The 12,576-nt window shown below is 41.8% G+C and overlaps 1 protein-coding gene across 20 annotated transcripts in view; it reads left to right on the forward strand.

Annotated features, from left to right (window-relative positions):
• Nucleotides 1-12,576, forward strand: part of DEPDC5 (DEP domain containing 5, GATOR1 subcomplex subunit) — a 48,122-nt gene that overhangs the window by 33,684 nt on the left and 1,862 nt on the right. For 12 of the 20 annotated variants that reach the window (XM_075167401.1, XM_075167405.1, XM_075167415.1 and 9 more), the window contains 9 exons: nt 521-583; nt 2,182-2,333; nt 3,109-3,186; nt 3,620-3,752; nt 4,620-4,728; nt 5,018-5,242; nt 9,158-9,327; nt 10,267-10,438; nt 11,534-11,594. In XM_075167401.1, the coding sequence (XP_075023502.1) occupies nt 521-583; nt 2,182-2,333; nt 3,109-3,186; nt 3,620-3,752; nt 4,620-4,728; nt 5,018-5,242; nt 9,158-9,327; nt 10,267-10,438; nt 11,534-11,594 (1,163 nt within the window). Of the gene's footprint in view, nt 1-520; nt 584-2,181; nt 2,334-3,108; nt 3,187-3,619; nt 3,753-4,619; nt 4,729-5,017; nt 5,243-7,768; nt 7,879-9,157; nt 9,328-10,266; nt 10,439-11,533; nt 11,595-12,576 lie in introns of those variants that run through there. The other 8 variants (XM_075167408.1, XM_075167410.1, XM_075167411.1 and 5 more) reach the window with 6 other exon arrangements.

Genomic DNA, 12,576 nt, shown 5'->3' on the forward strand with positions numbered 1-12,576 from the left:
CATTTGAGAGGAAGAATGTGCTTCCTGAAAAGAGCTTCTTTGCCTCTCCCTCTTTATCATTTGAATGACTGACAGACTAGAAAAAAAGCTGTCCTTCTTTGGATATTTATCATGACACATGTAGTTCTACAGGTTTCTGTATCACTATTGAGCTTTGCATTTGGGATGGAAACCCACGTTCTTTAGAGCTCAAGCCTTTCTCCTGTGAAGTGTGGAGGGGAGGCTGTACTTTCAGTTTGCTTCTGATCAGTGTGGTTTTCAAAACTTTGGAAAAGCATCTGTGCTAAGGAAGAGCAATGTCATGTTACAGAGAGAGAAAGTAAGGGTACGTGTGTCAGTAACTCCTGATGCTCTGCATTCTGCTGCATCTGACGTTCTGGGTCTGTTTGGGATTTGCGTTCTCCTCATACTTTCTCTTTGTGGTCATTTCATACTTGCACAACCTTGTATTTGCTTTTCTTCAATTCCTTGTTCCTGTTGCTGTTGCCATTAATGGGCCTACTTCCTCTGATGCCTTCAGGATGGGGCCTTCTTTATGGATTTTGTTCGCAGCCCACGTACAGCTTCAACCTTCTACTCACAGGTTAGTTTTGAATGGGATCTTGTAATCTCTGACTTTTGGACTGAGGTGATGGAGAGCATTTGTTGTCCTGAGCTTGCTACGTGGGGAACCTGTCTTAGTTTCCAGATCTGCTCATTGAGAGGGAGATGCGCAGCATTAGCAGGACAAAGTGGCTGGTGGTGGTGGATGCAACTATTTCCTTCCACCATTCAATGTTTGTGATGTGCTTTGGATGTTCATGTGCCCTGCCTTACTGTCCTTTGCAGTACTGTCTTGTCAACTACTGAAGCCTCTCTTTTTGTTTTTTCAGTAAGTACTTATTTTCCATCTTCCCTTGCTAAACAAAATGGCAACAGCTTACTCATCTCGTTCTTGGCTAAATTTCTTCTGTGGTATTTGACTGACAGGTAGCTCTGGGGAGATCCAAGTCAAATTGTGTCCTTAGATTCTTAAACAACTGAGGGCTGAAAATATTGGTGTCATCTTGGTTTAGAAGAGTCATCGTGACAGAAGTTGTTTGTACGCTTAACAGCAGTTAGGAGTTAGTAATAACACAGTGTGTCCATAGAAAATACTGCTGGTTGAAGTGAGCTCTGAGGAGGGAGGGTGGATTTAGCTGGCTGTGGGGACTGTAGATTCCGTGCTGGAGCATCTGCCGGTTGGCTACCCAAAAAGGCATATCTGCCATTGCAGAGTGAGACATCTTTGGGATGTGAGAAATGGTATAAATAAAGGACTCTGGTCTGGCTATCGGACCTCAGCCAAACTACCAGCTTTGTGATTTTAGCTGTGCATGTACTGTGGATTCATCATGGAAGATCAGCCCTCATATTTACACTAGCTTGAGTTACTGAGTTAGTCTGCTGTTCCTGTTCCTCTCCCCCACCTCTCTAGCTTTTATATAATATGCCTTTCCTAAACCATACGTGTTAATGGCAGATGGCAATTACAGCCTGTACTTTGCTGAATCTTTCAGCATTCATATTCTTTCTGAAATGATTTTGTGTTGATTTTGTGAACTATTCAGTCTACTGTTGCAATAGTGCAAGTGTTGCTGCGGGAGGAGAGTGTTCTTGTTGTCTTAGTGACATAGGTGTGGGTGGGTGCCAACCAGCCTCCTCATACTACCCTAAGAAAGGAAGGAAGATGAGCTGATTTTGTGCGTTATGAAACTTGAATTCCATGTGATAGATTTGCATATTTTTGTCTGAGAGTTAGAGTTGAAACTAGTTTTTCTAACTGCTTACTACTTTCCTGTAGTGCTTAAGTTTCCTGTTCTGTCCATCGCATGTTTATAATCACAGTTATTCACTCAAGTTGAATATGTCAGATTTGGACTGCTGTTGCTGGTTTGCCAGTAGTTCTCTCAAGACAGTTGTTGCTGGGCTGGTGATCCTCATCTTTACTGGGGTCTGAATTTCGTGTTTGTCAGTAGCTCTGTAGTGATGACAAAAGTAAGACTGTATTTATCCTTTCTGTGTATGCTTGTGCTTGCTTTACAGTATTGCTTGTTGCTAACTAACTTGAGCTGAGGTACAGATGATGCGGGGAGGGGAGAAAATGGGAAATGGATTACATCATAAATTTCATAAAGATGTTGCTGTGTTTACTCCTTGCAGGTCTCTATAGATCAATCAGTTCCTGCAACCTCAGATGGCAACACATTGATAAACACGGGGCAGTTACCTGATAGGGGCAACATGCAGACCTTGGGAAGTTCCCAGAGTGTTGCAGACCAAGGATACACCACAGCTGGTGCTGCAGAGGGCAGGTAAGAAAAGCACAGCAGTGCTATACTGCAGTTCTGTTCAGTTACATTCCCCTTTCTGGTGTCAAGGAATGGGCACTTAAACAGGAACCTGAGAACAAGATGTGCTGTGTCTGTCAGCACAGAAGGCATTTGTCACAAGACCTTATTGCAGCATTTCCACATGCAGAAAGTGTGGTAGTAAAATAAGCCTTGCAACCCAGTTTTCCAGAATTAAATGAACACAAGGCCTGATTTCCCCACCCACAAAAAGAGCTTAATTCTTCAAGAAATGAAGAACGAAGAATTTCCATTTCTGAAATCTGTTAGCAGAAAACCAGGCTTTGAATTGACATCTGTCTTCTGTCTATTTTAGCAAAGGGGAGCCCTGCAGGTCTAATTGGATCGAGTAGGTTGATGAAATCCAAGAGGTTCTAACCTGGAGGCGAGACACCGGGGAGGAAGCAACATTAAAAATAAACTGTATTAGCACCTGTTTCCTGCGGTTGTATATTACAGTAAAAAAAAAAAAAGCCACCCTCAAAATGTTTGCTCTCAATTGCTCCTGAGTACAGCTGTATGTAATATAGTGTGTATTGGGTCAATATAGCAATGACTTGACGATCTCAGGGGGAAAATACAGGTCTGATGCTTTTAGTTGTACTTCTTGAGATGAAAAAGGCAATAAATGTGGCAAAGTCGTTGGGAAGAGAAGAAAGAGCATTTTTCTTAAATGTACATATTTGGACAAATCTGGCAGCTTCCTTGATTTTTTAATATGCTTCTGCTTACTTCCCAGCTCTCAGCAGTGTTCAACAAGCACTCTGACTTCCTCCTCCACCTTGATAGAGATTCTCGAAGCCATGAAACACCCCACGTAAGTTTTTAATATGAATATGCTTAACATCTGTCTAGATGTTTTGTAAGAGGACATGAGGCATGGAGTCAGTCAAAGGAGAGCCCCATGTCAGCTGCGGAAGAGTTTTAAGCTTCCTTTTCTTATTCAGTTCCAATCTCTCCAACAAGCAATTTTATAGAAATTGAGGTACGAGTATTGCTGCAGAGACTTCAATTATTAGAATCCCAGAATCTTGTCAAAGCAAGAATTCTTAGTAAGACAGTAAAGTGCTGTCAATGTCAGCTCTTCATCTTGTTATCAGAAGCTAACGATATGTCACTCTAGGGGCATTGTGCGTTTCTTGTCCTATATCTTTATCCCCCTTTTTTTTTCCAGCAGTGATTTTTCTCTTTGTAACTTAAAAGAACTATCAATCAGTCCATGTTAACATGTGTGACTTGCTGTGATTCAGCACAGGGATCCAGCTGCTCTCTGAACAGAAGGGCCTCTCTCCGTACTGTTTCATCAGTGCAGAAGTTGTACACTGGCTGGTGAATAATGTGGAAGGTGTGCAAACCCAAGCCATGGCAATTGACATAATGCAGGTAAGAGAACTATCAAGGGGTATATGGAGAGCCAGAAATACCTCACTCTGTGAAGAAAGTAGAATTGTAGAGGAAAGCATAGCAATGATTTCGTTTTCTTATTAAAATCCTCTAATTGATAGGGGTTGAAAACAGTGTTCAACGGAATATATGAGGTAAAGATGACATTTTTTGGATTCCGTATCACAAAACAGCAACATACTCTTCAGTAATAATATGTACTATTTTTTCTACTTATATATGATGACAGTTCTGTCTATAACCTCCAGTTAGCCACTACTTACCAAGAACTTTCCATTGTGTTAGAATTATGAGGCACTACAGTGTAATTTGGTTTTGGTTTTAGTTTTGGTTTTTCTTCTGATAATTAGTTAATGAAGTTGTAATAAAAACAGCTTATGACCTCTTTTTTATGGATGCTGAAGCATACACACTTTATGTAAGATACACTGCTTGTGTTCATGAATCTTTTTTCTTCCTTATCGAACTCTGTCAGAGGCAGAAGGTTGGAAATGTTTTGGAGTTCATTCCTCTGCTGAGATCCCATATCAATTAACAGAGAACCTAGAATATTTCCATCTTCTTACCTTCCTATAAATCCATCTCTAAAACCAGAGCAGGGTAAGGGAGGAAGGCAGACAGCTGCGGAAAGGTCAAACACAATTTCTCAGGGAGATAAGGACTTGCTACATTTACTGAATATCAAGAGATAACATTGCTGATATTCTCATTAGGCACATATCTGGACAAAAAGATGTCAAGAAAAAGAAAATTATTTCCTAATGTTTTCTAGCAACCTTTTTATGTAACTGGAAGAGTGACTTCTCCTTTTTTATCGTGTTTGCTCTGTTCTCTTTTTTTGTTCAGAAAATGCTAGAAGAGCAGCTTATTGTCCACGCATCTGGAGAAGCTTTACGAACTTTTATTTATGGCTTTTATTTTTACAAGATGGTTGTGGACAAAGAACCAGACCGAGGTCAGCATTGTGTTATTACAAGATTTTCCTCATTATCCCTTTGCATAATCACTAGCTGTACTTGATTCTTATGGGTGCTGCAGCAGAAATGCACACTGCTCTAAAGAGAGTTAAAGAAACTGAGCCTTTTTGGTGTGGTGTTTTTTTTAAAAAAAAAAAAGGGAATTGCAGACAACATAAGCTTCCCCCCCCGCCCCCGTCCCCTTTTTCAGAAAGAACTACGTGTCTGTCTTGGTCTTGAGCACTTGTTTCTCACTGCGATCTGTCCTTCCCCTTGCTTTTTGTTCAGTGGGCATGCAGCAGCCTGCTATGTGGCACACAGCTGCTATGGATGACTTCTCCGCCTTCCAAAGGAAATGGTTTGAGGTGGCGTTTGTGGCAGAAGAGCTCCTGCACTCGGAAATCCCAGCGTTTTTCCTACCCTGGCTGCCCAGCCGCCCAGCCTCCTATGCAAGTAGGCACAGTTCCTTTAGCCGCAGTTTCGGAGGACGGAGCCAGGCAGCTGCACTATTAGGTAGATGCACAGCACAGGTGACAGCTGGGGAAGTTCAAGGGGATAGTTTGAAAGGGGAAGAGCAGCCAGCCAAGGGTATGATCTCACGTGGACCAGCAATAAAGCTGCAAATTTCATGCTGGCCTTACACGTGTCTTGCACGTGGACTTGTTCTCATATGCTGGAGGTGTGTTTCACCGGCTGAGCAGGCAGTTTTTGCTTCTGAGTACTGGAATACAGTAAAAAGTATTCTTTAAATATTACTTGTTCCTGAACCTCCCCGCCATGCCATCCTCTAGAAAGGAAAATGCTGACTTTGTCTCCTTGCAAATGCAGAGAGACTCTTCAGAACCTGTGATGATCATGGAGGGATGCTTGAAATGACATGTCTAATTGCTTCTTAATGGCAGAAGCTACAGTGAGGTCCAGATGTGTTAGAAGTTTTCTGTGGTGTGCTGGAGGCTTCTCTGCTAATCTGAACCATGTATAGCCAGACTCCTTATATTAAAGTCTGGGAAGCCCAGCTACAAATGATCCCTGCAGTGTGGAAGCAGTAGGGTTTGCATATGGAAGATCTTGCTGCTGGCAAGATACCGGTATAATATCTAAAGTTCTGTAATGTGTGAAGTATAACACTGACTACCACTAACAGCCCGTGAAACATACTGGCTGCATGATTGACTGCGTTGCTTTGTCAGCTTTTCATTGCATTTCCAGGCCAGCCTGAGTCACTTGCTTTTGTTCCTCTTTCCCTGTTTAAAATTACGAGAAAAATCATCGCTATGGAACTGCAACTTCAGATTTATTTAGATGCATCTTTTAAAGGCCTATCAATTAAGGATAAAAAGAAAATTCTGCTGTTCTTCTGTTTTGTATATTTCACCTTCTGAAGAGAAGTGACTTACTGCTGGTGTAGTATCTCTTAAACCTGAAGTTACAGTAATCCTTGTGTATTTCTGAAAGCCTTGTTTGAAGAGGAACAGCATCAGAAATGGGAAAGCGTTAAGGATAGGAAGTCTGAACTAATGGTTAATTCCCTGAAGCCAACATATGCAAACATATTTTTCCCTGTCGCACGATAAATCTGTTGCTTTGGCTAGTATCCAACCTCATTAGCTCAATGATCGGCCAGAGCTGAAACCTGAACATAGGCTGGCATGAAAGTATTGTGAAAGCTAGAGGCACTTGGGCCAGATCCTGTTCCTGCTTTGATCTCTTACTCACTATTTAGCCCAAGAAAACCACTTCACTTTTCTATGTCTGACCCCTTTTGTGAGATGACAAGACTGAGACTCAGTAGGCTTGCACTTGGGGAAACAGGCAGAGAAAGAAGGGTGCCTTAGTGCCTGTCTCACCTTTTCTTTAACACCAGCCAGGAAAAAGTGTATTCCCTCAGCATGTGGTGCAGTTACACACCTGTGTAGCCCTCCTTTTTCATTTCAGTTAGAATTATGTCCATTCTGCTGTTTAACTATTTGCAGTCCTTGGATGAATGAAAAATGCCTCCAGATTGCTCACATGCAGTCTGGTTATTCCAGGAATAATATTTTCTTGGAGAAAAATCCAGTGTGGAACTTATTTCTTACAAAGGAACGGGTTTCATTGATGTTTCTGTGCTGTCCCTCTTCTAAACAGTATTCCAAAAAAAACTTTACCAGTTCATCTGAGGCAAGGAGCTTTACTAAACCCAGATGACCTCTGGTCCATGTGACTTCATTTGTTCCTCTCTTGGCTTTGATTTGGTTGTGGTTTTTATTTCTTCCCCTCCCCACCTTCCCTAAATGTCAGGCTGTGACATAAAATTGCATGCAAGCATTGGGAGCTCTGGAACAAGCTCCATGTATCTCTAAAATCTTTATCCCTCCCAATTCCCCTATCACTTGCCCAGTGATTGTCCCCTTTCCCTTCCCAGTGGAAGTCTGACCTGTGATATACTTAATCTTGTCCCTTTTGATTTATAGCAGTGCATGCACTAGCAATTGTAGTCATGTATGTATATAGTCTGTGACTGGAGAATAACCTGCCTGCTCCTCTCCGATTTACTCAATAAATCATTAGTTAAGTACTCAATGGTAGTACAAGACAATTGGGAAGCAGGTGAGTCCTCTTAAATCAGATCTACAGAAACCAGAGTTTATTATATTAAAATTAAGCTGGTTTTAATCTGAAGCTTCCAAATTCAGACACATGGATATTTCTCATCAGTTTTTAAGGGCCTTTTGATTAGCTCATCTGGTTGGACTGTGTTCTTGTTGTTTTGCCTGTGAATTACAGCTGCAGGCAAGGAGGAGAGAGAAGCTCCAGCCCTAATGGGGAGTCTGAATTATCTGGAAAAAGGAGCAGTCTAAGGGAGCAGGGAGCTCATTCTTCACAGTGTGCTAGTTTGGGCACAGTGGACTGTGGTGTTACCAGTGACCTCTTAGCTAATGACCAGCATCTACCTGACTGAGCTGCTTTCGCTTTACAGCTTTTGGGATGTTGTTTTCCAACATACTTTGTTACAAAACTGGCACCGTAACCTTCTAACCACAAGCATTGCATCCACAGTGATATTCCACTGAAAATGAGCAAGAAAAAGAAAATCACAAGATGTTGGTCTGTCTGACAAAATACCAGACCACCTCAGAAATTGCAGATGATAATTTCCCAAAGACAAAAATGGATCTTACTTACAAAACAAAACTGGGTGATGTTCTTCCATTTTTATTGGGGTGTTTTCTTTTTTTTTTTTTTTCCTGTTCCTAAGCTGTAGCTGTAGTAATAGCAATATAAAGGATTTTCTTACAACCTTGAAAACTGTCTCCAACTAACTTGCAGTAGAAGTTAAGGTGGGAACTTCCCATGTACCCTGAGGAAGAACTTCAACCATTTTTTTTAAACGCCATTAAGTCATTAAATTATAAGGCTTTTAAAAGCTGACTGTATAAAAAGGTGTACATCTTCCTCTACTTAAGCAAGAAATAATAATATCTGTCCCTCATGCATGCGATAAGAAAAAAGGGCTAAGGTTTTTCAATTGTAGTATTACAGCCCTTTGTTTTGTGTCAATTTTTAATGTTATAGAAATGTTAAATTATTTATTTGCCTGAAGAAAAGTTGAAAGTGACAACATGGTTCATAGCAGGACTTTGGTCTCAAAGTCAGGAGATCTGGGTTCTATCCCTGGCCTTGCAGTCTGCTGTATAATACCAGCCAGGTCACTTCCAATTTCTGTGCTTCTCTTCCTCTCTTGCCTGGTATCTGAGATTTTCTTTCACTGGGATGCTGGGGTGTAGGGCACAAGGGAGCTGGATCTTGGGCACTATCCCAGCACTTACTGCAAAGCAATAGAAGGTGTTGCAGTGATCGTAACGCTGCTGCATGAGTCTTGGCTGACTTTTACAAAAAGTGTTGGATGCACAGTTTTAGCAATGCGGTAATGTGGGATATTGATACGGGGTTAAAGAAACAAGAAGTTTAACTTCTAATCTGCTTTAGCTGTGGAAAGTCCTGGAATGCTTCTGCCCTGTGTAACAGCACCCTGTTGTGATTTCTGGTGGGGGCATATAGAAATGTTAAAACCAATTTGGAATGTCTTGGGTATGAAGGAGCTGATATTGTCTAGCCATATCTAATTATGGCACCAGTCACTTACTGGTTAGCTGCTTGACTCTTGGTTCTGTCTCTTTATTGCAGCTGAAATGTCTTTTGACTGCTTGGGGAGGTAATTCTGTGGCACAGACCCCTGATATGAGTAATACTTCAGGTTTTTTGTCTTTTGTTATCTGGGTGAGCAGCATTCTGGGACTATTCTGATAGCCCAAAAATATTTGGGGAGGAGTGGGAGGACAAGTTAATTTCAAATAGCTTGTCTTGTTTCTTCTGTTCTCTTCATCCTGTCTCCCACCCTCTCTTTAACGCATCTTTTAAATATACCCCTGTTCCTTGGCTGCGTAGCTGCTACAGTGCCTGAGCAACGGACAGTGACGCTTGATGTGGATGTGAATAACCGCACTGACCGTTTGGAGTGGTGCAGTTGTTATTACCATGGCAATTTCTCCCTGAATGCTGCCTTTGAAATCAAGTTACACTGGATGGCAGTGACCGCAGCTGTTCTTTTTGAGATGGTAAGAGTCCTTGTGTTCTGGGTGGCCGCAGCAATGCCCACGTGGCCTCTGTATCCCTTGTACTATTGGGCACATTGTCATGTGAAGTATTAGGAGAGAGATAATGGGTTCGATCTGCCCTTATTTCCATAAGTAGTTTTACTGGTGGTTGTTAGCATTGCTATATCTGGTCATCACTTATCATGCTATCTGTAGTCATTCTGTCTGCAGGATAGTGTTCTGCTTTTAGAGGGTTTCATGCACAGTATGCAGAGATCTGTACAGGTCAAGGTGATAAATTTAAGTCCCCCTTAGGCAAATCTTAAGCCCTGGGCTGGGTCTTTGGAAAAAATCTATTTTACATTGCATTCCTTCTACCCCCCAAACCTGAAAACTTTAAATCTCAGTGGAATTGCTTTCATGATAGGGCTTTTCCAGGAAATGTGTTCTTCCTGTTCAGCAATGCTTTTTAGTTTTTTTTTTTAAACTTGCTGAAAACTTTTTGAATTGAAAATGCAGGTGGTTTGTGTCACGTTTTAATTTTTAGATTTTTTTGTTTTCTCTTTTGTAGCTTCTGTAAAACTCAAATTATTTAACACCAGGTTTTGCCCCACCCAGCCAGATAGCACTAGGTGATTGTTTTTGCTTTTATTTAAAGTTTATTGCACTGTTCCAGTAAAGCAGCAGTGCTTAGCCACTGATGATAAGTAGGCTGAATCAGTTCCTGAAAAATGTCGTATTTTAAAGTGCTTTCTGATTGATGTGGCACTTAAAAAAGGAAAGCCTGATGTCTTGTGCTTGTACTGCTTTGCTTACAAGAACGCTTGTGTGCTTGCCATGCAAAGCAAGCTGAGGCTGTGGAGAATTGAGCATGTCTGATCTATTCTTGGGGAATGAGTTGCTCCTGTGCACGTAAGTTTGACATATGTCGTATGATTCATTGTTTGAATCTTTTCTCAGGTTCAGGGTTGGCATCGGAAAGCCACATCCTGTGGTTTCTTGCTAGTTCCAGTCTTGGAAGGCCCATTTGCGTTGCCCAGTTACTTATACGGAGACCCACTTCGAGCTCAGTTGTTCATCCCACTCAATGTTAGCTGCTTGTTGAAGGAGGGTAGTGAGCATTTGTTTGATGGTAAGAAATGTTTTTTGTTTTACCCCTTAGTGTACTTTTCTGCAAGCAGGTCCCTTCTGGCATGTAGCTGATATAAGAACCTCATTTACCAGACATGCGTTGGCTGGTTGAAGGGCCTGTTTTTACATTTCAGCAGCCACCCTCAGGAAGGTGGTGCTCGGAGGAAGCTGTGCTGGCAGGCTAATCAGCATGCAACAGTGTATGAAGTTGGCAGCAAGAAGTACCAAGGCACAGGAAAGGTTGTCTCCCCAGTGATCTTTGTTGCCATAATGTTGCATACCCTTATAGAGCCTATATCAACTAGTTATTCTGTTTGACATGATGTTATACTGTAAGAGTGTGTTTTGCTGGTAGATCCTGCCCACAGCTGCTCTGCATTTGTGTCCTGCATTTGTTTATTCTCCCCCTTAGTGAGATTAGGCTTGTGCAACTGCCATCCTCTTTTTTTTGTTGCCATGGTTACATTCACAGTAAGAGTGTTTGCACATGAGATTAAGAGCTAGAAACTGCAATCTGCTTTTCTGCAATGTGACCTCGCCCTTTTGAGTGACACTGTTGTGGTAAGTCTCAGGTGGAAGCTCAAAGATCAGAGAACTCGGTCCCCATGCAGAGAGAGGCAAAATTGCATCGTGAGAAGGGCTCTATTTGAAAATAGTAAAGATGATCGTTTTCTTTATATTCGTTAACCCTTGACCTAGTGTCTAGGTATAAATGTGAAACAATCAGTGACAAATCCATATGCTGTGAGGTCACTGTAGCCCCACTGACTTTGAACTAAGTATTTTCAGAGAACTCTGTGGTGATACACAGCAGCCCATGCTCCTTCCTTGCCCCTCCCACACACCCCATTATATTCCTCTCCTTCATCTTGAGAGACACAAAAGCTAAATTCAGGGATGAATCTGCTACTGGAGTGTACAAGACACATCTCTAATAAGATGGCATTTAAGGGACAGCTGACAGAAAAAAATGTGACTAAAAGAAATGGCTAGAAAAAACAAAGTGCACAGAGGTCTTCTGAGGAAAACTGAAGTCTTGAAAAAGAAGGAAATAAAATGACTTTACTAGGTAATTGTTACCTTTTGTTTGTTTCAGGCTTCGAACCAGAAACATACTGGGACCGTATGCATCTCCTCCAGGAAGCAATAGCATACAGGTATATACAGAGCAGAATGACTGAAAGGTTCATAACTCCCTGGATTATGTAGGATGAAAACCTATGCTGAACAGTCATTCCTGAGTCGCGTGGGTTCTATGCTGTCTGCCTCTCTGAAGTCTGCTTGCAGATTATTAGACTAAATCATGACTAGAATGCCTGGAGGTGGTTCTGTGGGTGCAAGGGGCAGGTAGATAGTGTTTCAGCCTGTCACTCATTAGCAAACCATACTGTCCTCCTAGGGAGGACATTGGCTTTGGAAGGTGCCCTGTTATTCTAAGTTAGAAGCAGATAGACTGTAAATAGATTTCTTTCTGAGAAGGAACAGTTATTTCTTTCATGTGTACTTAACATAGTCTTGAACTGGATGACAGCCAATGATTGACAATAGGCAGGAGACTGGAATGTGAGCTGTACATAGGAGGTTGGGCCCAGTTTAAGAAGGAATTGTTGGAAACTTTGGATACTATCTAGCCTTACCCCTTTGTCTGCTTGAGCTGCCAGTTTGTTTCATGGTGTTGCTGCCAAAGTCTTTTTCATGATAGAGAGACTGCCTTTTGTAATGGACTTTAGCTTGGAAATAAGTTTTCATTAGCTTAGAAAGCAGAAGAACAAGTATTCTCCAAACAGCAAAGAACTATCAGGTGAGCTGCTTGAAGTTTTGGGTGGAATATTGCCCAGCATGAAAAAAACTATGTTACAGCTTGAAATATACCCAAGGAATGTCTGTCTTGACTATTGCTCTTCCCTCATTCGTGTGCAGCTGCCTCATTTTGTGAGAGGCTGCTCAGTGTCCTCCCAAACTTGAGCTACTGGTGCGCTTGTTTCCAGCATGAGTTAGGACAGAGATCAGTGTGGAGTTACAAGCTTTCACACTGTGCCTAGCAGGGGCAGAGAATATTTGGAGAAGCTCAGGTCCCTTCATCCCTTTTACCCTTGCCTTCAGGCCATAGGAAAAGGGAACCTTTGTGATAGTGGAAGA

This window comes from Calonectris borealis, chromosome 18 (assembly GCF_964195595.1).
Source record: "Calonectris borealis chromosome 18, bCalBor7.hap1.2, whole genome shotgun sequence".
In the NCBI taxonomy this organism is placed as follows: domain Eukaryota; kingdom Metazoa; phylum Chordata; class Aves; order Procellariiformes; family Procellariidae; genus Calonectris; species Calonectris borealis.